At 44.9% G+C, this 25,498-nt stretch overlaps 2 protein-coding genes across 6 annotated transcripts in view; one reads left to right on the top strand and one right to left on the bottom strand.

Annotated features, from left to right (window-relative positions):
• GVQW3 (GVQW motif containing 3) overlaps positions 1-24,352 on the bottom strand; it is a 31,945-nt gene extending 7,593 nt beyond the window's left edge. Inside the window, exons 1-2 of one of the 4 annotated variants that reach the window (XM_033208034.1) lie at positions 23,184-24,352; positions 19,125-20,002 (exon numbers count right to left, since the gene is read on the bottom strand). In XM_033208034.1, coding sequence (XP_033063925.1) covers positions 23,191-23,823 — 633 coding nt within the window. In that variant the 5' untranslated portion in view covers positions 23,824-24,352 and the 3' untranslated portion in view covers positions 19,125-20,002; positions 23,184-23,190. Of the gene's footprint in view, positions 1-19,124; positions 20,003-23,183 lie in introns of those variants that run through there. The other 3 variants (XM_033208035.1, XM_033208036.1, XM_033208037.1) reach the window with 3 other exon arrangements.
• A 136-nt stretch (positions 24,353-24,488) lies between these two features.
• The window catches only part of THAP12 (THAP domain containing 12), a 31,740-nt gene continuing 30,730 nt past the window's right edge, over positions 24,489-25,498 (top strand). Inside the window, exon 1 of one of the 2 annotated variants that reach the window (XM_033208033.1) lies at positions 24,489-24,884. In XM_033208033.1, coding sequence (XP_033063924.1) covers positions 24,796-24,884 — 89 coding nt within the window. In that variant the 5' untranslated portion in view covers positions 24,489-24,795. The remainder of the gene's footprint in view (positions 24,885-25,498) is intronic. The other variant, XR_004436253.1, reaches the window with a different exon arrangement.

The raw sequence follows: 25,498 nt of genomic DNA, 5'->3' as shown, positions 1-25,498 counted from the left end.
ACCATTCCAAAGCGGCTGCACTCAGGTGGAGGTACAACACAGTTATGACTGTAGCACACAGTTATGGAACCTCCTCTTATGACTTCATCGTTACTCTGTGGCTAGCCCCAGGACCAGGTGTCAACTTATTTCAGAACTGAACTCCAGGCCAGGTGTGGTGGCTCACACCTATAGTCCCGGCATTTTGGGAGGCCTAGGTGGGTGGATTGCTTGAGCCCAGGAGTTTGAGACCAGAGTGGGCAACATGATGAAACCCTGACTCTATAAAAAATGCAAAAATTAGCTGGGCATGGTCATACATGCCTATAGTCCCAGCTACTCAGGAGGCTGAGGTGGGAGGATCACCTGAGCCCAGGAGGTAGAGGCTACAGTGAGCTGTGATTGAACCACTGCACTGTAGCCTCAGTGACATAGGGAGAGCCTGTCTCAAAAAAATAAAAAAGAACTGATCTCCAGGCCAGGCATGGTGGCTAATGCCTGTAATTCTAGCACTTTGAGAGACTGAAGGAGGAGGATCACTGGAGCCCAGGAGTTCAAGACCAGCCAGGGCAACATAGTGAGACCCTGTCTCTACCAAAAAAAAATTTTTTTTAATTAATTAGCCAGGCATGGTAGCATGCACCTGTTGTCCTAGCTACTTGGAAGGCTGAGGCAGGAGGATCACTGGAGGCTGCAGCAAGCTACGATCCACTGCACTCCAGCCTGGACAACAGTACTGATCTGATCTCCTTCCCCCTTCTTTCTTCCTCAAGTCCACTCGGACCTGATGTGACTCCAAGACAATATTTTAGAGGGGCAGTTTAAGGGGAGGGCAGAACATGGCATGGCAATGGAAAGAGCCCTTAGACTTCAGTCAGAAAGAAATGAGTCTGATGTGTGGCTCTGCCTGTGCCTTTTGCCAGCTGTGTGATAGATCCCATTAGTAAAGGAGGATGCTACTTCCAAGGACTGTTTGGGAAAATGGAGAACATACATATAACCACACGCAGACACACAAACACGCACAGGCACGCCAAATAGCTAATGCTTATTGAGTACCGACTTCATGCCAAATACATACTGTGCTTTCTATGCACATGGCAGACCCTGTTGACTGGCTACCCAAAAGCCATTTGCTCCTTGTTACCTACCACTGCAGCTCCCTTAGGCCAATGAGATTTAATAGAACTCTGCTGGGAGTTACTGGGAGAGCTTTTGCTTTCCTGATGAAACAGGACTGCTGAGTCTGAACTGTCTGTGCCTCCCAACCCCTGCCTGCCTTGAACTTGGAGGTGAGGGCTGGGTGTCACAGTCATCTTGTAACCAAGATGGAAAGACCAAAGTAGCACCTTTGGAATTCTTGTTATGCCAGAAAATAACTACCTATTTAAGTCACTGTTAGTTATCATTACTTGCAGCTAAAAATATTGCAATATACATACATAAAAAGTGTCCACACATAATCAATGCTCAATAAAGGGTAGCTATTTGCACTCATTAAAGTTCCCATCCTGTAGAGACTTGAAATGCCTTCTTTTTCTTCAGTTAGACCTCAGTCATCCCCATTGATCCCCTGCACCTTTGCAGGGCACCTACTCAGGACCAGGCTTTGTGCAAGATGCACAGGGCAAGAGGCGCCCCCAATCTAAGGAAGGAAGTGAAAAGCCAGTGAAAAGGAAGTGAGAGTATGCCAGTCTCTGCTGAGACATGGCCCAAACCCAGAAGGACTCAACAGGTAAGTCCTACCGTGGCCTGGGCTTCCTCCTTCTGCCTGAGGCAGACCAAAGATTATGCGCAGGATGCTTGGTACGTCCCCTTCACTGCCCACCTCCTGCAGAAGCTTGGAGATGCTTCTGGGTGGTGGAGGAAATGCTTATTGACTTCCACATCTTTCCAGCCAAATGCTCCTACCAGGGGCTCCCAGGCTCAAGAGAGCCTGGCTTCACCTGCTTGCTGTTTACGCCCATAGGAAACAGGAGGAATCTTTTTCAGAATATTTGCTCCAGCAAAAATTGTCCATAAAGGCTAACAATGGAGAGAAGGCAGACGTACTGAGCTACCTTTTAGATGCCTGGATGTCCCGCATGGGATTTTACAGAGTAACAGATTGAACACAAAACCTATTTCCGTACTTAAAGTTGTATGGCTTTAGCAGTTTAGACAACATTTCTGAGCTTCAGTTTTCTTATTTATAAAATGGAGATGGCTGGTCCAAAGGTAGTGAGTTATCTCAATCGATTGTTCACAGTCACAGATTGAACTCCTCGTTCTACTCCTTCCCTCTTTCTCACTACTAAACTTAACTAGTCTAAAATAAATGCATAAATAAATAAATAAACAAAATGGAGATGTGACAGCCAATTTTGTGTGTTCACTTGACTGAGTACTGAGGTACTCAGATAGATGGGAAAACATTATTTCTGGGTGTGTCTGTGGGGATGTTTCTGGAAGAGATTAGCATTTGAATTGGTAGACCGAGTAATGAAGAGGCACCCCTTCATTAGGATGTGCATGGACATCATCCAATTCATTGAGGACCTGAATAGAACAAAAAGATAGGAGAAAGACAAATTTGTTTTTGCTTTTTGAGCTGTGACATCTGTCTTCTCCTGCCCTTGTGCACCAGCACTCCTGGCTCTTCAGCCTTTGGACTCAGACTGGAGTTTACACCATCGAACTCCTGGTTTTGGCTGGGCATGGTGGCTCATGCTGATAATCCCAGAGCTTTGGGAGGCCAAGGCAGGAGGATCCCTTGAGACAAGGAGTTCGAGACCAGCCTGGGCAACATGGTGAGGTTCTGTCTCTACAAAAAATAAAAATAAAAAATTATTTGGGCATGGCGGCACATGCCTGTAGTCCCACCTACTCAGGAGGCTGAGGCAGGAGGACTGCTTGAGCCCAGGAATGCAGGGCTGCAGTGAGCTAAAATCGTGCCACTATACTCCAGCCTGGGTGCCAGAACAATATCCTGTTTCTAAACAAACAAACAAACAAACAAACAACAAAACCTACTAAACTCTAGTTCTCAGGTCTTCACCTTTGGGCTTGGACTAGAACAGCACCATTGGCTTTCCTGGGCTCCAGCTTGCAAATGGCAGTTCAAAGGACTTCTCAGCCTCCATAATCACAATAAATCATATGACAGAATAAATCTATTTACATATATCTCCTATTGGTCCTGTTTCTCTGGAGAACCCTAATACAGGAGATTATGTCTACCTCCAAGGCCGGGAGTGGTGACTCATGCCTGTAATCCCAGCACTTTGGGAAACCGAGGCAGGCAGATCATGAGGTCAGGAGTTCCAGACCAGCTTGACCAACATGGTGAAACCCTGTCTCTACTAAAAATACAAAAATAAGCCGGGTGTGGTGGCACGCGCCTGTCTCCTTTTCATGGAAGAAAAGCAGACTGCCCTTTCTAATAGTGTGATGTATTTTATCCCATGTATTTTATATATCTATATCTATCTATCTATATCTATACATATATATAAAGAAAATAGAAGGCATAATAAAGGATAATAAAGGAACAGAATAGTATGGAGGAGAGTTAGGAAATTTGAAAAAGAACCATATAGAACTTCCAGAAATAAAAACATAATTACTAAAATTAAAGACTCAAAGATGAGTTAACCTACATATTCGAGCTAGCTGAAGAGGGAATCTGAAGAGACATTTTGAGGACATGACCCAAAATGGAGTAAAGACAGATAAACAGAGAAAACCCGAACAAGAATTTTAGAGAAATGAAGAATAAAAAGAGAGAGCCAAACAGATGTCTCATAGGAGTTCTAGAAAGATTTAACAGAGGGACCAGGTGCAGTGGCTCATGCCTGTAATCCCAGCACTTTGGGAGGCTGAGATGGGCGGATCACCTGAGGTCAGGAGTTTGAGACCAATCTGGTCAAATAGTGAAACCCTAGCTCTACTGAAAATACAAAAATTAGCCAGGCGTGGTGGCGTGCACCTGTAATCCCAGCTGCTCGGGAGGCTGAGACAAGAGAATCACTTGAACCCAGGAGGCGGAGGTTGCAGTGAGCCGAGATTGCACCATTGCACTCCAGCATGGGCGACAAGAGTGTGAGACTCCATCTCAAAAAAAAAAGGGCTAGGCGCAGTGGCTCACGCCTGCAATCCCAGCACTTTGGGAGGCTGAGGCAGGAGGATTACCTGAGGTCAGGAGTTCAGGACCAACTGGGCCAACATGGTGAAACCCTGTCTCTACTGAAAAATACAAAAATTAGCTGGGCATGGTGGCAGCTGCCTGTAATCCCAGCTAATCGGGAGGCTAAGATGGGAATTGCTTGAACCTGGGAGGCGGAGGTGGCAGTGAGCAGAGATCGCGCCAATGCACTCCAGCCTGGGTGACAAGAGCGAAACTCCAACTCAAAAAAAAACAAAGATTTGACAGAGGGAATGGTGGAAAATCATTATTTAAAATATCATGGGGTTCTTCAGAGAAACAGGAAACAGAACCAACAAGATGTGTGTGTGTGTGTGTATGTGTACAGAGAGAGAGAGAGAGATTTATTATAAGGAATTGGCTCACGCAATTATGGAGGCTGAGAAGTTCCAAGATCTGTACCTGGCAAGCTGTAGACCCAGGAGAGCCAACAGTGACTTTCCAGCCTGCGTCCAGAGGCCTGAGGAAAAGGAGAGCCAGTGGTGTAAGTTCCAGTTCAAAATCCTGCAGTCTTGAGATCCAAAAAAAGAGCTGATGTGTCAGTTTGAGTCTGGAGGCAGGAAAAGACTGATGTCCCAGTTCGAGCAGCCAGGTAGGAGGAGTTTCCTCTTACTTGCAGGAGAGTCAGCCTTTTTGTTCCGTTCAGGCCTTCAACAATTGAATGAGGCCCCTTCTCATTATTAGAAAGGGCAGTCTGCTTTACTCAGCCTATTGATTCAAATGTTAACACATCCAGAAACACCCTCCCAGACACACCCAGAATAATTGTGGGGCCAAATATCTGGGCACCCCGTGGCCCAGTCAAATTGACAAATAAAATTAACCATCATGAATTATTGATAATTTTCCAAAACTGGAGAAACATACCAAGACAGTAAATAAACAGTCCAGGCACGGTGGCTCATGCCTGTAATCCCAGCACTTTGGGAGGCCAAGGTGGGTGGATCATTTGAGGTCAGAAGTTGGAGATCAGCCTGGCCAACATGGTGAAACCCCATCTCTACTAAAAATACAAAAATTCACCAGGCAGTGATGGTGCACGCCTGTAATCCCAGTTACTCGGGAGGCTGAGGCAGGAGAATCACTTGAACCTGGGAGGTAGAGGTTGCAGTGAGCTGAGATTGTGCCACTGCACTACAGCCTGAGCGACAGAGTGAGACCCTGTCTCAAGTAAAATAAAATAAAATAAAATAAAATAAAATAATAAATAATTACATGACTAGTCACATACTGATGAAACTGCAGAACCACAAGGCAAATATAAAAGTCTGCAGTGACAAGGGTCAGATTATCGAAAGGAATGTTAACTACAATGAAATCAGCTTTCTCATCAGCAACAATGGGAACCAGGAAACAGTAGGATAATATCTTCAAAGTGTGCACAAAAAACAAATCTCAAACCAGAATCCTATACACAGTGAAACTAACAAGTGAGAGCCAAACTTACAGACATTTTCTGATGAACAAAGACAGTTTACCTCACAGAAACTTGCTGGAAGTATTTTAACACATTAATAGATATACTTCTATAAGAAAATTGAGGCCGGGTGCGGTGGCTCAAGCCTGTAATCCCAGCACTTTGGGAGGCCGAGACGGGCGGATCACGAGGTCAGGAGATCAAGACCATCCTGGCTAACAAGGTGAAACCCCGTCTCTACTAAAAAATACAAAAAACTAGCCGGGCAAGGTGGTGGGCGCCTATAGTCTCAGCTACTTGGGAGGCTGAGGCAGGAGAATGATGTAAACCCGGGAGGCGGAGCTTGCAGTGAGTTGAGATCTGGCCACTGCACTCCAGCCTGGGCGACACAGTGAGACTCCGTCTCAAAAAAAAAAAAAAAAGAAAAAAAAAGGAAAAGAAAATTGAATTCAGGCTGGGCATGGTGGCTCACGCCTATAATCCTAGCACTTTAGGAGGCTGAGATGGAAGGATCGCTTGAGGCCAGGCGTTCAAGACCAACCTGGCCAGCATAGCAAGACCAACTCCATTAAAAAAAAATTTTTTTAAAGAAAATTGGCCGGGTGCAGTGGCTCAAGCCTGTAATCCCAGCACTTTGGGAGGCCGAGACGGGTGGATCACGAGGTCAGGAGATCGAGACCATCCTGGCTAACAAGGTGAAACCCCGTCTCTACTAAAAAAATACAAAAAACTAGCTGGGTGAGGTGGCAGGCGCCTGTAGTCCCAGCTACACGGGAGGCTGAGGCAGGAGAATGGCGTAAACCTGGGAGGCGGGGCTTGCAGTGAGCTAAGATCCGGCCACTGTACTCCAGCCTGGGCAACAGAGCGAGACTCCGTCTCAAAAAAAGAAAAAAAAGAAAATTGAGGCCAGGCACAGTGGCTCACACCTGTAATCCCAGCACTTTGGGAGGCCGAGGCAGGCAGATCACCTGAGCTCAGGAGTTCGAGACCACCCTGGGCAACATGGTGAAACCCCGTCTCTACTAAAAATACAAAACATTAGCTGGGCGTGGTGGCGTGCACCTGTAGTCCCAGATACTCAGGAAGCTGAGGCATGGAAATCCCTTAAGCCCTGGAGGCAGAGCTGCAGTGAGCTGAGATTGCACCACGGAACTCTAGCTTGTCAGCTTAGGTTACAAAGTGAGACTCTGTCTCAAAAGAAAAAAAAAAAAAAAAAGAACAAAGAAAATGTAATCCAGAAAGAAGTAACATGTAAGGTGTGGGATACAAGTGAGGCACTGAAGCTAGATCTCATAAGCCCAGATAGCAGACTGTTAAAACTTTCAGGAATTTTGAGAATTGGTTGTTACACAGTCATTTTCTTTCTTTTCTTTTCTTTTCCTTTTTTTTTTGAGACAGAGTCTCACTCTATGACCCAGGCTAGAGTGCAGTGGTGCCATCTTGGCTCACTACAACCTCTGCCTCCTTGGTTCAAGGGATTCTCCTACCTCAGCCTCCCGACTAGCTGGGACTACAGGCACAGGCCACCATGCCAGGCTACTTTTCATACTTTTGTAGAGATAGGGTTTCACCATGTTGGCCAGGCTGGTCTCAAAACTCCTGACCTCAGATGATCCACCTGCCTCAGCCTCCCGAAGTGCTGGGATTACGGGCATAAGCCACCTCATCCGGCCCATTTTCAAAAATTAAATTATGTAAATTTACAATTAAATGAATCACTTTAAATATAAAGGTCAAAAATCCTCACAATACATGTCTTAATTATTTTACCACATTATGCTATTATCCATGCAACTTTTATTTGTATCTCCTGTGTTTATACAGTAGACATACCATAGAATGGTGTACTACTCTGCATCTCTTCCCAACTCTACATTCAATGATGCCACATTGGTAATTTGAATATTTACACTCTAGAAATTAACAAATGTTACAAATCAGAGATCCCCAACCCTACCAAATGAAAACTGGTGTTAAATATTTACCAGCATACCACTGAATACACGAAATAATGAATTATTTATGAATACCACTCCTAGGTGTATACCCAAGGGAATTAAAAATATATGTTCACAAAAAACTTGTACATGAACATTCATAGCAGTATTCTGCATAATAGCCAAAAGCTGAAAACAACCTAAATGTCCATCAACTGATAAATAAATAGAATGTGGTATATCCACACAATGGAATGTTATTCAGCCATAAAAAGGAATGAAGGGGCTGAGTGTGGTGGCTCACGCCTGTAATCCTAGCACTTTGGGAGGCCGAAGTGGGTGGATCACGAGGTCAAGAGATGGAGACCATCCTGGCCAACATGGTGAAACCCCATCTCTACTAAAAATGCAAAAATCAGCTGGGCATGGTGACATGCACCTGAAGCCCCAGCTACTCAGGAGGCTAAGCAGGAGAATCGCTTGAACCCTGGAGGTGGAGGTTGTGGTGAGCTGAGATTGCCATTGCACTCCAGCCTGGGCAACAAGAGCGAAACTCCGTCTCAAAAAAAAAAATAAAAAAAAAAAAGGAATGAAGGACTGACCCATGCTCCAACATGGATGAACCTTAAAAACATTAGGCTAAGTGAAAGAAGCCAGACATAAAAGGCTACATATTACGATTTCATTTATATGAAACCTCCAAAATAGGCAAATCCATGGAGACAGAAAGTATATGAGTGGTTGCCAGGGGATTAAAGAAAATGAGGAGACTGCTAATGGATAGGGGGTTTCCTTTTGGAATGCTGTAACTGTTCTAAAATTAGTGGTGATGGTTCTACAATTTTGTAAATATACTAACGATTTTATTGGATATGAATTATATTTCAGTAAAAAGAGAGAAAGATAGGCAACAAAACTGGTAGGCAGGTTTATAAATCTAAAGAAACACTGGCTGTTAAAACACCTAATTTGAGCCCAGGCATGGTGGTTCATGGTTGTAATCTCAGCACTTTAGGAGGCCAAGGTGGGATGACTGCTTGACCCCAGGAGTTCAAGACCAGCCTGGGCAATGTGATGAAACTCTATCCCTACAAAAAAATACAAAATTAGCTGGGTGTGGTGGCATGCATGTGCAGTCCCAGCTACCTGGGGAGCTGTGGTGGGAGGATCCCTTGAGCCCAGGAAGCATAGTTTGCAGTGAGCCAAGATCGTGCCACTGTACTCCGGCCTGGGCAACGGGAGTAAGACCCTGTCTCAAAAAAATAAAATAAAATAAAATAAAATAATAATAGCACAGAAACATTAAGAGGATGGGAAAATATACTAGGCAAATGCTAAGCAAAGTAATGCAATATTGACAGATTTTAAGTTGAAAATAATTACTAGGGATAAAGAATCATATGATAATGATAATGATAAAAGGAAAAGTTGACCAGGAAGATACATCCCAGAACCTCTGAGTACCACCTGGCAACACTGCTTCCAAATATACAAAGCCCCCTCAAGTCTTCAGCATGCATGTAAGGAAACTACCAGAGGCCAGAGAAAGAACTACCTAAAAGGATTAGAAGGAACTATTTTTGGAGATCACACAGGTCCACTTCCTATTCCTAACATCTAGAGTGGCAAGACATATTTCATAAGGTTTCATTCAGGTGCCCTCAACACTGGGGCAAAATTAGCCCTAGATTAACATTACTCTGGTCTCAACTAACAAAGCTTAAAAGTAGTAGCCAAAAACTATTTCCAAAAATCGGTCAACTGAAACTGAGGGAGATAGGTAAAATTGGTAGATAACGTCATTAAAACCATTATAACTGTATTCCATGTGATCAATAACCTAGAGAAAAAAATTGAGCGTGTTAAGTAGAGACATGGAAGATATCAAAAAAACCCAAATTCTGGTAGCAATACACTCATTGCCCATATCTTGATTTCTAAACACCATTCTCCAATAAAAGGAACCAGGGCTACAGAGAAATCAAGAATAGAGAAATGGCTGGTCACAGGTGTGGAGAGGCAAAAAACAAGATCATCTTGGAGCATATTGTAGTACCAGAAGGTAAGGACCTGCTAAGAAAAAACAAAAGGTTAGGAGCACATCAAAGGGACACAGAAGCCAACCTGAAAAAACATCCAATGGCCAAAGCTGGAACAACTTGAGCAACAAAATAAATAACACAGTATGGGATTACTACTCAAAATATAAAACAAACATACATGAGTCCAAACATATCCATAGAGATAGAAAGTTGATTAATGGTTGCTGGGGCCAAGGATAAGAAAGAATGGAGAATGACTGCTTAATGAGTATAGGGTTTCCTTCTAGTGTGATGAAAATGTCCTGAACTAGATAGTGGTGATGGTTGCACAGCACTGTGAATATACTAAATGCAACTGATATGTACACTTTAAAGTGGTTAAAATGGTGAACTTTGTCATGTGAATTTTACCACAATAAAAAAATTACCAGAAAAATCCCTTCTTTCATTCATCTATCAAATATTTATTGAGCAGTTCCAGGCAAGGTTTATTCTGGATGCAGGGAACACGGAAGAATCAGATGTGGGCTTGGCTTTTAGGAGGTCCTGGGCTGGTAGGGAAGAAAAACATCCTGCAAACAACTAAGTTCAGTTAAGTGTTATAGTTTTCTTGACGTCAGAATGTGCATTGCTACAATGAGATATCATCTCACGCCAGTTAAAATTGCTTTTATTCAAGACAGGCAATAATGAATGTTGGCAAGGATGTGGAGAAAAGGGAACCCTCATACACTGCTGATGGGAATGTAAATGAGTACATCCACTACAGAGAACAGTTTGAAGGTTCTGCAAAAAACTAAAAATAGAGCTACCATATAATCTAGCAATCCCATTGCTAGGTATACACCCAAAAGAAAGCAAATCAGTATATCAAACAGATACCTCCACTCCCATGTTTTTTTGCAGCACTATTCACAATAGCCAAGATTTGGAAGCAGCCCAAGTGTCCATCAACAGACAAATAGATAAAGAAAATGTGGCATATGTATACAATGGAGTGCTATTCAGTCATTAAAAAGAATGAGATTCTGTCATTTGCAACAACATGGATAGAACTGGAGGTCATTATGTTAAGTGAAATAAGCCAAGCACAGAAAGACAAACCTCTCACTTGTAGGAGCTAAAATTAAAATAAATGAACTTATGGACATACAGAGTAGAATGATGGTTACCAGAGGCTAGGAAGGATAGTGGAGGGTGGGGTGGGGGGAAGAGGGGATGGTAAATGGGTACCAAAAAATAATTAGGAAGAATGAATAAGATCTAATATTTGATAGCACAGCAGGGTGACTATAGTCATAATAATGTAATTGTACATTTAAAAATAACTAAAGGAAGCCTGGGCGTGGTGGCTCACGCCTGTAATCCCAGCACTTTGGGAGGCCAAGGCAGGCAGATCACCTGAGGTCAGGAGTTCAAGACCAGCCTGGTCAACATGGTGAAACCTTGTCTCTACTAAAATACAAAAATTAGCCAGGTGTGGTGGCGTGCACCTGTAATGCCAGCTACTCGGGAGGCTGAAGCACAAAAATTGCTTGAACCCAGGAGGTGGAGGCTGCAGTGAGCCAAGATGGCACCATTGCACTCCAGCCTGGGTGACAGAGCAAGACTCCTCTCAAAAAAAAAATAATAATAACTAAGAGTATAATTGGATTGTTAGTAACACAAAGGATGAATGCTTGAGGTGATGGATACCCCATTTACCCTGATGTGATTATTATACATTATATGCCTGTATCAAAATATCCAGTGTACTCCATAAATATATATACCTACTATGTATCCACAAAAGCTAAAGCTAAAAAAAAAAATAATAATGTGCATTGTACATGATGGTGGTGGAGGGTGGCTTCTTCACTGAGTGGGTTGGTGGGTGGTGGGGGACAACAGCAATGGTGAGACTGAAGCTTGAGTCCAAAAGGGGAGTTTGCCAGGTGGATGGCAGCAGAGAGGGATTCCAGGCACAAAGTGGGGCATGATTGAGCAAGCTCAAAAAGTTGGTGTCCAAAGCCTCCAGTTTTCAGCAAACTCCAAGCCAAATAGCATAGGAGCAGTGTGGGGGATGGTCTTCAGACAGTGAGGTGAGAGGTGGGTGGCCACCCCTTTCCAGTTGCAGTAGGTGACAGTATGCGATGTTGGGGAAATCACATGGACCTGCCAGGATGTCAGGGTCAAAGAAAGCATGATTCCAAGATTGGGTCACTGGGTGGGTGGTAGGTACTGCCCATCCTTAACGTGAGCCTGCAGGTACATTCTATTCAGGAGAGATCAAAGTAGAATAAAATACACAGTCCCCTAATTGTATCCCCTCATACTACACCCATCACCTCATTTTATGTATTCTACAATTTTTAATTTTTTTATTTATGCATTGGAAACCAACTTCCCTTTTCCTCGGGCTTCCTGTTTTCATGTTTGAAATATATGTTACTATGGAAATGTCATGGCACAGTATAGTGGCATTTATAAGTGAAGTGTAAAGAATTTTCAGAACATCTAGAAACATAAGACTGGGGTTTAGGGATGTAAGTCCTAATTATGTGATAGCATTCATGACTTCAGACACTGTGTCATGAATATAAGCATACTTAGAAATCTGAGACAGCACAGAGGAGACAGTTGAGAGCTTTATCAGGATTTATGTGCCCAGATTTTTAAAAACGTAGATGAGAAATATTAAAAACACAAAACATAACACACTACTTGGGAAGAACATCTGGAAAAAATGGATGACAGAATGCCAACATTTACTTATGAATACACACCTCTGGAAGGACCAGGGGACCTGGACACCCCAGAGAAATTTGGTAAAACCCTCTGCACCACTTTCTATGCTATAAATATGTTCCTTAAACATTGTATGTAAATCAACTGTTGGTAAATCATTTGTTAAATGCGAGGGTGGGCATGATTTTAAAGATATCGTAAGAATATACATTTTAGTAAAGGAAATAATTACCGATGGAGTAATAGAAAAAACTCACAGATTGACTGGAGTTCAAGGTCCTTCATTATTATCCTGGCTCTGCCACCAACTAAATGTGTGATTCAAGAAAATCATTCAACCTCCCTGGGCCAATTCCCTCATCGAGTTGGGGTTGTAATTCTGAATTTTCACTTATTAGGTTGTTAATGCGAGGTACAGGGGTACTGGCCCACAGCCTCAAGTCCAGTTTCTTCTGAGAGGTAATATTACACACTAAATCCTTGTGGACAGAGCTCCAGGCTCTCTTACATAAGAGCTACAGTTACCATCGTTCTGTGTTTTGCTCCTTTACAGTCCACTGTCTCATTTTCACAATCACCCTCAGTTGATGATTACAACTTTTTGTTCCAATTCTTTACAAAAGTTTGTTCCTCAGCTCTGTCCTCTGGGAAAAATTGACAGTCTAAGGTAGAAACCCTTTCTTGGTGCTCCTCTCAACCTCTGTCGCCTTCCCTAACCCACAATGCTGGGCACTGCCCAAGGACAAGGGCTGTACTCTGTGCCTAGTGGAGGCCCAGGCTCGAAGAAGGAATTCAGCAAATGACTGCTGTTTTTTGTTTTTGTTTTTGTTTTTTTTTGAGACAGAGTCTCACTCTCTCGCCCGGGCTGGAGTGCAGTGGTGTGATCTCAGCTCACTGCAACCTCCACCTCCCAGGTCCAAGCAATTCTCCTGCCTTAGCCTCCTGAGTAGCTGGGATTACAGGCGTACACCACCATGCCCAGCTAATTTTTGTATTTTTAGTAGAGACAGGGTTTTACCATAATGGCCAGGTTGGTCTCAAACTCCTTACCTCAAGTGATCTGCCCACCTCAGCCTCCCAAATTGCTGGGATTACAGGCGTGAGCCACTGTGCCCGGCCTGGCTGGCTGTTTTTGAAGGAGGAAGCTGAGGCAAGGAGATGGGTCTGATGAAAGACCCGAACCCTAGGAGTGGACTCCTGGCTGCTTCTTTAAACATTTCTAAACTTTCCAAATTTTCTACAATGGACAAAAATATCAAAACCGCAAAGCATTAAATCCTCCTTTTCCTGGCTTTCTGTCAATGCCCTTGTCTCCCATAAATAATGCAGTAGGCAGTTTCCTTCTAATACTGCTAACTTTGCTCAGTGCTCCAGCATTTGGCCCAGGACATAGGGCACACATCTTTTCTTTAAGAGAAACAGCCATTTTGATCTTCTGGTCTGTTTTGCTTAAATAGCTATGACACTGTGCATTTGTCTTTGTGGACTTAACACCTGCCATCCTGCCCCAGGCAAGGACTCCTGCCAACTGGCTCCAGAAAAGGTCATTTATCAACAGTGTTTAGGCACCACCTTGATTAATCTGCCATACAGGAAGTACAAAACACCACTGTAAGAATTCTTTTGTCTTCTTAAGCAAAAACAGGTTTAGGCCTTAACTGGCAAGAGATAGGAAGCTATGAGTCAGGCTTCTTACTGACTACCACCACGTTGTAGAGTAATTCCAGAGCTGTTAAGACGCCTCAAGAAACAGACGAAATTATTCTCCATTGAGCACTTACTCCATGCCAGGTGTTGTGCTGTGTGCCTCATATACACTGTTTAATGTAAGCCTCACATCTAATAATCACTATCTAACATAGATATTTTTACTAATTTATCTTATTTCTTGTCTGTCTCCCTCACTGAAACATGTGCTCATGAGGAGGAACATTTCTTGGGGTCTTGTTTATTGTGTCTACAACGGCATCATACACAGATAAGCACTCAATAAATATCGTTGAAATGAACAAAATGAACAACTCCATGAGACAGATGGTATTATTTCCCTTTTACAGATGAATTAACTGAAGACCTTAGACAGTACAAATGAACTGCCCAAAGTCACATGGCTAGTTAAGAAGCCAGAACTGAAACCCAAGCCTCACTCACTCATTCTATAGATCAGAGGACTTATACTTAGATCTTAAAGAACTCTTTCAGCTTGGCAATTATATGAGCTATAGGCCTATAAAATATGTGTCTTACCTTGTGTACTCATTTGGAGGTTTAAAATTTCACTAAGGAGACATTTAACTTTTTTTTTTTTTTTTTTTTTTTTTTTTTTGAGATGGAGTCTCACTCTAGCCCGGGCTGGAGTGCAGTGGCTGGATCTCAGCTCACTGCAAGCTCCGCCTCCCGGGTTTACGCCATTCTCCTGCCTCAGCCTCCCGAGTAGCTGGGACTACAGGCGCCCACCACCTCGCCCGGCTAGTTTTTTGTATTTTTTAGTAGAGACGGGGTTTCACCGTGTTAGCCAGGATGGTCTCGATCTCCTGACCTCGTGATCCGCCCGTCTCGGCCTCCCAAAGTGCTGGGATTACAGGCTTGAGCCACCGCGCCCGGCCCATTTAACATTTTTATAACAATCATTTTACTAAAGCAAAGATTAAGCACACATTTTTCCAACATAACAATTTCACCTATGGATAGGCATTAGCTACATGATTTTTCATTTTAAAACCCCACAATGATTATTTTTTAGACATAAATAAAAAATACACTGGTTCTGGATGCTGACAAAATCACATTTGCAAACCTTAAGAGTTTGGTAACTTACAACATTAAGATGACTAATGATATGTGTGCAGTATTCTCAGTATAGAATACCCAAAATTTCAGTGTACATCTGTGTTGCTTGAGTGTCCCAGTATGGGAGGAGGTAGACTTGGCACATCGAAAGTCACTGCTATACTAAAGAATCATACGAAGTCTCAGGGATTCTTCAGAGAATCAGCTATTATAAAATCCATCTCAAGAATTCATTTTGTGTGAGAACGTGAGAATGAAATGCAAAGGAGGTTAATTTTACCCAGGAGAGCATTCATATCCTTTTCCACTTGTCAGAATATACTTGATTCATAATGGTCTTTTACCTACCTAGGACTACATCACAAGAGCATGCCACACATGGTGTCTTCCCTTAACACTTTGTATTTTTTTGTAGGGATTATAGTCACATGGTCACATGGTCTCTTCTCCTCCTGGGCAGGTCCTTTTCCCTTCTGGCCCAGCCTTGCTGCCAACACAAGATTATACAGCCTCTGTGTCCACCCAGCCTAGTTAATTGTTCAGAGACCAAACTAGTGATCTGGCCTCAATCTCTCCACTGCCAGCTCTAGATGCTATTGATTTTTACTGATAATACAAGTAATAATATACTGGAGAAATTTTTTTAAAGCATAAAACCAGGAAAACCCATAATCTAACTACCCCGAGTTTGCCTATCCTTTCCATCTTTTTAAAAGACATTTTCTGGATTTTTTTTTTTTTTTTTTTTGAGACGGAGTCTGGCTCTGTCGCCCAGGCTGGAGTGCGGTGGCCAGATCTCAGCTCACTGCAAGCTCCGCCTCCCAGGTTCACGCCATTCTCCTGCCTCCGCCTCCCAAGTAGCTGGGACTACAGGCGCCCGCCTCGTCGCCCGGCTAGCTTTTTGTATTCTTTAGTAGAGACGGGGTTTCACCGTATTAGCCAGGATGGTCTCGATCTCCTGACCTTGTGATCCGCCCGTCTCGGCCTCCCAAAGTGCTGGGATTACAGGCTTGAGCCACCGCGCCTGGCCGATTTTTCTGGATTTATACATACAATTTTGTATATCACTCTTTTCACTTAACACTATAAGCACTTTGCCATGCTGTCAAATACTCTTCAGAAACATAAATTATAATGATGACACAACAGTCTACTGGATAGTCATACTGTAATTTACTTAACTAATTTTCTACTGTTGGACTTTAAGATTGTTAAGTATTGATTTTGCCCACATTTTAGACTATTTCTTTAGGACAGATTCCCAGAAGTGGAATTAGAGGATCAGAGGATCTAAACATTTTTAAAGCTCTTGATAGATACTGCCAAATTGCTTTTCAGAAAACCATTGCCAATCTATACTTCCAACATTGCCAGTGTGTTTTTCTACCAATATAGATCTGTCTAAAGGATAATAAAATTTAAATTAAACACGCAGTCCTCAAATTATTAATGCAGCTGGAAAGGCATCAAGACCAGAGCACAAAGGCATGTGGCAATGGTCATACCTATTTCCAGGTATGCAGTTAACAATGGGTTAGTGTGCACACACGGAATAGAAATTTTGCAAGAGTGAAGAGTAATATAATTAGATTTCAGACCATCTAATCCAAGGCCTGTATCTATTTTGTCCACTGCTGTATCCCGGCACACAAGATAGCATCTGGCACATACAACCACTCAATAAAAGTTTGTTGAATGAATTAACACAGAATCTTCTTTCAGATGCAATCTTTCAGCAGCTGTAGGGTTTAGTTACTCCTGAACTCACAGGAAACATGACTGGCTGGATCAGACACTCTTGTAATGGTCTGTTCAATACTGAGATTCTATTACAACTTTGGAAAATCAGTTTAAATAAAGGTGACACAATAAAGAGATCTCTAGGGGAAAAACAAATACACTTACCTAAAAGGACACATCTCAGCACCAGTTGCAAGGTGCAAATACACATATGTATCTGTAATACTTATGTATATTTGCAAGCATGCAAAAAATACATTTCAGTGAGTTTTGTCATCTCCATAGTACACACTTTAATAGGTGATAACATAAGCTTATTCAAATGCTGCCCATGGTCAAATCATTTTTGGGACTACCTTCAGTTCATTCTATTATTGTTGGTTGCAGCTTGGCATCAGTTTCAGTATTGCCAACACAGGTTTTGGTATTTTACATGGGAATAATATATGTGGTTTTTTTTTTTGTTTTTTTCTTTTTTGAGACAGAGTCTCGCTCTGCCGCCCAAGCTGGAGTGCAGTGGCTGGATCTCAGCTCACTGCAAGCTCCGCCTCCCGGGTTTACTCCATTCTCCTGCCTCAGCCTCCCGAGTAGCTGGGACTACAGGCGTCTGCCGCGTCGCCCGGCTACTTTTTTGTATTTTTTAGTAGAGACGGGGTTTCACCGTGTTAGCCAGGATGGTCTCGATCTCCTGATCTCGTGATCCGCCCGTCTCGGCCTCCCAAAGTGCTGGGATTACAGGCTTGAGCCAACCGCGCCCGGCTAGGTGGTTTTATAATATCATTTTTAGTCAAAAACAGCACAAAATTTATTTTGTGAGCCAGAATATTTCAAGGTAAAATAGCCAACCATTCAGCTATAGTTTACTCTCCTGGCTCCACAGATTATCTCCAGTATTCCACAATTTCCTTTTTTTTGTTTGATACAGGGTCTCGTTCTGTTGCCCAGGCTGTAGTGCAGTAGCACAATCATGGCTCACTGGAGCCTGGACCTCCTGGGCTCAAGTGATCCTCCTACCTCAGCCCTGCAAGTAGCTGGGACTACAGCCACGTGCCACCATGCCAGGCTAATTTTTGTGTTTTTTTTGTAGAGACGGGGTTTCAGCATGTTGGCCCAGGTTGGTCTCGAACTTCTGGCCTCAAGCAATCTGCCCGCCTCAGCCTCCCAAAGTGCTACGATTACAGACGTGAGCCATCGTGGCTGGCCCACAATTTCTACATAATAAATTGCCAGATACTGCCAGATCAATGTGGCATTAATAATGTTATTGATGGAAAATAATCATCTGTCATTTTTATATACACACTATATACACTAGACTGGGGGTTATATCAAACTATAGTCCATGGGCCAAATCTATCCTGCCATCTGTTTTTCTATGGCCTAACAGCTAAGAATGTCTTTCTTTTTTTTTTTCTGAGATGGAGTCTCGCTTTGTTGCCCAGCCTAAAGTACAGCGGTGAGATCTTGGATCACTGCAGCCTCTGCCTCCCGGGTTCAAGCGATTCTCCTGCCTCAGCCTCTCGGGTACCTGGGATTACAGACACACACCACCACGCCTGGCTAATTTTTATATTTTTAGTAGAGACGAGGTTTCACCATGTTGGTCACGCTGGTCTCAAACTCCTGACTTCAGGTGATCCACCCGCCTCGGCCGCCCAAAGTGCTGGGATTACAGGTCTGAGCCACCGTGTCCGCCCTCTTTTTAACATTTTTCAATGGTTTAAAAAAATCAAAATAGTATTCTGTAAAAACTATATAAAATTCAAATTCCAGTATCCACTTATAAAGTTTCATTGGAACACAGCTGTCCTCATCTGTTTCTGTATTAACTATGTCTGCTTTTGCACTAAAATGTTGAGTAGTGGCAAAAGAGACCATATGGCCCATAAAGACTCCTTTACACAAGTCTGTTGACCACTGGACTATACCCAAGTGAGTCCTTGGAGGGGACCCACTGGAGCTCCCCACTATAGATTTTTTGTTTCCAGATATTCATACTGGTAAAGGGGTGATACAACTAGGACAGTGTTTGCAAGGATCTGATAAGGGAGACACTCTAGAACATAAATACATGATGGTTACCTCAGAAAAGATATAAACGCCTAGTAAAATCTGGGTGGGCTGATTGAAGAAGAAGCAATTGGAGAATGCAGGGTAACATACACAGTTTAGCAACAAAGGTGGGCTCTTATTGAGTCACATGGGACCCTGCTGAGACCCAATCCCAAAGAGCCCAGTGAAACTCGCTGGTGATGATGTCTGCAAATAGCAGGGAGGCTGAGCAACATTTGTAATGCAATGACAGACAATTTCCCAATAGTACCCCATTCCTTTATTAGGTGTCAAGTCATTTAGCATCCAGATTTATCCAGGCATTTCCAAAGGCAAGTCTAGACTTTGACGAAAAAATTGATCTGAAAAAAAGGTTCTGGGAAGGAGGCCCCAGGTAAACATTCTTCCCCAAATGATAACACTTCAATGAGGACTCAGTGAGGATCAGAATTCAGAAGACAGCAGAACCCTCCACAAGTTTTTCTAAGTCACAGATTTGGTGAACATTTTATTCTTTCTCTTTTTGATCATTACTAGTGGGGCAAATGAAGCAAGGTAGGGTGGGGTGATGGAAGGGGAGAATTGCATAAAATTAGTGTTAGGATGATCTGCCCCGGAAGGCATGTATTCCTGTTAGACTCTCAACTGTGGCATAAAACATTCCATGTGGACTTTGAATTAGAATGAGCGTGGGGGCGGGGATAAAGATCAACTTGAAAGCCGAACAGCGTCATTGACCAATGGTGTTAAGCTTCAGAAAGTTTGCAGATGGCCAGCTCTCCTACTGACATCCCACAGAAAGCCAGGCTTGATCTCCTGTGGTTAGGTGGAGCTTCTCCTGCCAGGGAAAATACAGCTGCTAGGAGAATGGGCTTTGGATATTATAGCTCTGAAAAAGTTTCATGACTCTTGCTACTTTAGAGGTAACCATATTGCCTCCTTGAGAAACTGGTGACAATGGGTGCCTCTGGGGAGTGTAACTGAGGGTGGCTAAGGTGCCCATGTCCCTTAGAAAAAACAAAATCAATACATAATTCCCCTACGTCACCCCACCCTGCTTCTTGAAGATAGGAAGGTAACCCGGGGCCAGGGCTGGAGCAGACAAATTTCCTTACTCAGCAGCTGACGCAGGGAGCTGAAAGAAGGATCCAAAAAATCAGACAGAAGAGGTGTAAGTTAAGTGGAAAACCATGACCCAAAAGTCAATTCAAGGATCAGCACACCAAAGTGACCAAAAGCAGCTACTGAAGATGTGACCCAGGACCAGAAAACAAAGCAACAAGGAAAGAGAGGAGTAAGAGCAATATGGTGGAGAATAAACAGAGGTATCTGAAAACAGTCAAGGACAAGAGTCTGGGGTGCGACAGACACATAGCTGGATGTGTGGGACTACCGGACCAGGAGCTCAAGAGGCCTAGGCAGCAAGGTGCAGGCCAGGGCAAAACGTGGATCAGCAATAAAATAGATTTGGTGGGTGGGCACATTAGAAATACTCATATAAGAACTTTCCTATTTGGGGATGCCTAGATCATGCTCTACCCTTGGGTTTAGAGATTCTGAGCAGCCAAATGTGAATGTTTTGCTCTGGATAACTCCTTTTCATTATAGCCAACTGGAACCATTTGAATTCACACTCCTAATTACCTGCTTCTGGTTGCTGTGTCTAAACCATAGCTTCTGGTACTCTACACTCCACCATAGGTCTTGGTCCAACATCATTGGCAGGGTCACACCAGCCCTGTTCATAGGACTGGAATAAAATCCAGAAGTAAGTTGTCTCAGGACCTCTGTTTTATAACATGTTAGAAACAACTCCTATAGGTATGGTTGTGGGATCCTGGCCTGGGTCCAGGACCATACAAATCTGCAACGATTACCACTGGGTGGGCCTCAGCAAGGATTAATATGAGGTTTAGCAACAAAGCTGCAAGAACTAGTGGTGGGGACTTTGTTCCTAAAGTGCAGTGTCCCTGGTGCCAAGTTCTTGTGGGCAACCTAGAGCTGCATCTGATGTAGGAGGACTTAATGGTCCTGAAATGGAACGTCTAGAAACTGTTAAGAAGCTGGAGGTCTATAAGCTGTTGCTTGGTTTAAGAGTTTTCTTACACAGTATCTCGTCTTCATGGGACAAAGTCTAGCTTTCAAAATGTCTCAAAACTAACAGGTGTTGATCCAGCGCAGTAGCTCACGCCTGTAATCCCAGCACTTTGGGAGGCCGAGGCGGGTGGATCACCTGAGGTCAGAAGTTTGAGACCAGCCTGGCCAACATGGTGAAACTCCGCCTCTACTAAAAATACAAAAAAATAGCCGGGTGTAGCAGCATGCACCTGTAATCCCAGCTACTCAGGAGGCTGAGGCAGGAGAAACACTTGAACCCGGGACGCAGAGGTTGTAGTGAGCTGAGATCGTGCCACTGCACTTCAGCCTGGGCAGCAGAGCAAGACTCCGTCTCAAAAAACAAAACAAAACAAAAACAGGTGTTAATAAGGAACTTGTAATTTTTGGAGGTGAGTAGAGAAAGTGAAAGAACAGCACTAAAAGTAACTGTGATGAATGAGTGTTGTGCCTCTACTATCAAGCAATATTGTCCAAGAGGAGCTGTAATATGTAAAAATCCTTGAGTAAAACAGAGACTGGTCAATTCTGTGAAACTCTATTACCAAACCCCTGCCCCCTGAATGTTTCTAGTCTATGTGGTATTACTTGGAATCTACTTGGGAAAACTTGCATTCCATAAATCTGGCAGAGGTAGGAAGAGAAGAGACAGAGTTTGAATTTGCAGAAACTGCTTGTCGGAGTCCAAATGGAAAATCACATATCAAATTAGTTGTTACAAATCTATTCACAGACTCAGGGGAAGCAATTTAATAACAACTGGCGTAGAGTTGGAGGTATAGTAGAGGAAGCAAATTATCCCAAATTGTTCATCCGCTGCAACACCATTATCTTCCTCTTGGAACTTTGTTATTTTAGCCAATAGTGTCATCATTTTTCCTTTTTTTTTTTTGAGACAGAGTCTAGCTCTGTCGCCAAGTTGGAGTGCAGTGGCACAATCTTGGCTCACTGCAACCTCTGCCTTCCGGGTTGAAGTGATTCTCCTGCCTCAGCCTCCTGAGTAGGTGGGACTACAGGCACGCACCACCACGCCCAGCTAATTTTTATATTTTTAGTAGAGACGGGGTTTCACCATGTTGGCCAGGATGGTCTCGATCTCTTGACCTCATGATCTGCCTGCCTCAGCCTCCCACAGTGCTGGGATTACAGGCGTGATTCACTGCGTCTGGCCAGTGTCATTTTCTACTGATGCAGGTTGGAAGCCTCATGCTGTTCCACCTGCCCCGGAAGCTTTCCGTAATGTCACAGCCCCATCTCACCCATCCTCATGGATCCAGTTCAAGAACCATCTCATCCATGAAGCTCATCAGCCCTTGGAGATCCTGTTCATAACTTTCACATTGTCAATGCCCAGCAGTGTTCTAAAAACAGTAAGTTCTCAAAACTACAGGCATTAGTTACTAAAAACAGGCTGCTGTGTGGGAATCCACATGTAGGCAGCAGATTCCCTTAATTCAGGGACTAGAGAGCCACCTGGTCTTCCTCCCCACACATCATGGCCTAGGGCTGGGTCCCTGGGTTTATATTTTCTAGGACCAGATACTCCTCTTCCAACAGAGGAGATACCCAAATGAGTGGAGGTCCAAAGAATAGGACTAGAATGAAACAAACCCAACTCTTCTGTGAGATGTAGGCCTGTGAGAAGATCAGTATTGGTGGCCAACCCCTGATTCCTAAGGGGCGCCCACTGAGTCATCCGGACCAGATCAGCCCCTAGGCCCAGCACTGTTCAGTAACACCAGCATGCCACTGTATTATGTACCATACCTCAGGCCCTGACTGTGAAGGAGGCTGAAACTGTAAGCCTTCTTTTGGGGTCCTCCCAGAAGAGCATGCCTCCCTGGGCACAGAGATACAGATTCCAGGAGATCCTGTTCCTCTCTTCTCACTGGCATGATCCTCTGAGGCAGAATGTTGAGAACAAAGGAACAGGACAGCCACAACAAGCTAAGGTCTGGGCAGAGAATAAATTCAAACTTGTTGAGCAAAAGAAATCAAGAACAAGCAAATACCAGAAGGGAACAGCCAGAAGTTTTTCAGTTATGAAGAACAGCAAGGAAAATGGTCCAATAGTCCAGCAAAGAGTAATGAGGAGGGCCATGGTACGTAGGGAGGAGTGGTGAAGACTGAAAAATAGGTGAGCAGCCAAAGAAGGTGCCTAACAGTGAGGCAGCATCCTAGTTCTGGTTCAGCTAACTCACATTCCTTTCACCATGGGGTGAACCAATCCTCAGCTACCCTGGGGGGAAGGCTTGTTGAAGATGACGCCTGCAGAAGCTGGCTGGCAGGGTAGTGGACTCTGGGATGGGATACGGACAGGGGCATTTCCCCATCAGCTTCACCCTGGAGATAACTCCATGTTTCAGAACCTGTTACCTTTTTCCTCAAACATGAGCTATTTTTCCTAGTTTCCTTTGAAAGATTGGACTGAAAGTCAAGTTTTCGTGGTTTAGGCTCACCCTTCAAAACACCCGAAATAACTTTTGCAGAAACCTTCCTCATGTTCAAGTTTTCTTTCAAAATGAGCCTAACAGTTTCTTTGTCTAAATTTAACTCTTCGGCCATCATCCTCACGGTTAACTGCCTGTTTGAACAAACCAAGTCCTTGACCTTCTGGATATTGTCATCTGTTCGGTGGGTGACCGGACGCCCACTTCTGGCATCATCTCGAACATCTTCCCGTCCTTCTTTAAACCTTTTGTGCCAGTCAAAAACTCTGGCCCTTGACATGACTTCTTCCCCATAAGCTTCTTTTAAAAGATGGTGGGTCTCACTTGCAGACTTGTTCAATTTCACGCAAAATTTGATACTAATCCTTTGTTCTAAATAGCGGTCACTCATTCTGGCACTGAAAAACACAGGAACGTTAACAGGCCACGACTGTAGGCCTGCAGGTGTAATTATATCGCTATTCTTGCTCTTCTAGAAGCCTCGCCGGGAAAGAGTAATTGCTTTTAAGAATTTTTGTCCCTCAGCTTCCAGTCGAGGCTGGGGAGATCCGTTCTGGGAAGCTAACAGGGCCAACAGTCGCTGCAAAGCTGGGAAAAATTAAATCGCCTACAACCACTGCATCCAACCAGTGCACGCACATCTGCCGAGAGTTTGCCAATCAGTCAACAAGGTCGCTCCGATTCCGCGGCCCTTAGGAGTATATGGCGAATTCTGCAAGAAAGGCCTAAGTGTTGGCAAATTAAGCAAGCAAGAAGAGATGCATCGGTGATGTAACGTGTAAGCTCGCCCTAGATCTGCAAAAACCCGCGCACGCCAAACCTACCGGAGCAGCCAGGGTATCGCCTGCTCTAGCGTCCCGGGAGACATGCGCGCATGCGCAATTCTTTCCCCTCCGCGCATTAGACTGTGCGCAGTCGCACTGCGCCAGCGCGCGCCAGGTCCCTCCTCCGCCTTGCCACACCCCAGCAGGCGCGCTTCCTTGCGCGTGCTCGCCTGCGGAGAAGGCGGAAAGGAGGGGCGGGGGAGGAAGGCTGAGGGAAGAGAGGGCACCCCTGGGCGTCAGGGTGCATTGTGGGAAGGAGGCGGCAGCGTCTCGGGCGGGCGGGAGGTGCACCAGCGGCGGCGGCGGCGGTAAATCCTCCCGGCCGCTCACAGCACTGTGGAGCCGCGTCCCCAGCCCGGCCTCGGACCGCGGCACCCCTCCTGGCCCTCGCGGCTTCTCGCCCGCCCGCCCCTCCCCCGCGCGTCGGCCCTGCCGAGCCGGCCGGCCGGCCTGGCTCCCCTCCTCGGCCCCGACGGGCGGGCGGACTGCCCTGAGGAGGCGGGGAGGGGAGGGCTGGGCCGGCCGGCGGGCGGGCGACGATGCCGAACTTCTGCGCTGCCCCCAACTGCACGCGGAAGAGCACGCAGTCCGACTTGGCCTTCTTCAGGTTCCCGCGGGACCCGGCCAGGTAAGCGGCGGGCACGGAGCGGACGGCCCAGGCCCACCTCCGCGGTGAACGCTGCCAGCCGCCGGCCGCAGGCGGGCACCTGGGCTGGCTGAGAGGGGCGCAGGAGGGAGGCGCAGCGCACTGCCGTCGACCCCAGCGTTGGACCGAGATGGGGAGCCGGCCCCAAGCCATGGGCGGACGGGCGTCCGGGGACCTCGGAACACGTGCGCTGGTGGGGGCTCTGCGCGCAGGGCACCACCCCAAACACGAGGGATTTGGGGCGGCGCGCGGACGCGGGATGCTGTGGGTTCTCGCCGTGGCTCACTTGCTGTGTGACCTCGGGCGAGTCGCTTTCCTCTCTGGGCGTTAGTTTCCTTAGCTGTCAAAAGAGAGCAGGACTCTATGGTTGTGGCCACTGGGGCCCTTCCGTCTCCTTGCCACCACCCCCGGGACAGTGTTTCTGTTTTGAGTCCCGCTACCTTCTTTTATCTTGTCACAACTGCTCTCTCCTAAGGACTTGTCATTGCACGGTTCAGGGTTCATTTTATGGCTGTCACCGTTACTCATTTTCTCACTTGGTTATTGTAGGGATAACAGAGGGTGTACGCGTGAGGGCGTGGGCATTGGTGTTGGAA

This window comes from Trachypithecus francoisi, unplaced genomic scaffold (genome assembly GCF_009764315.1).
Source record: "Trachypithecus francoisi isolate TF-2019V2 unplaced genomic scaffold, Tfra_2.0 Lachesis_group8, whole genome shotgun sequence".
In the NCBI taxonomy this organism is placed as follows: domain Eukaryota; kingdom Metazoa; phylum Chordata; class Mammalia; order Primates; family Cercopithecidae; genus Trachypithecus; species Trachypithecus francoisi.
Note: the sequence above shows the minus strand (reverse complement) of the source record. Positions and strands in the feature narration are given on the sequence as shown.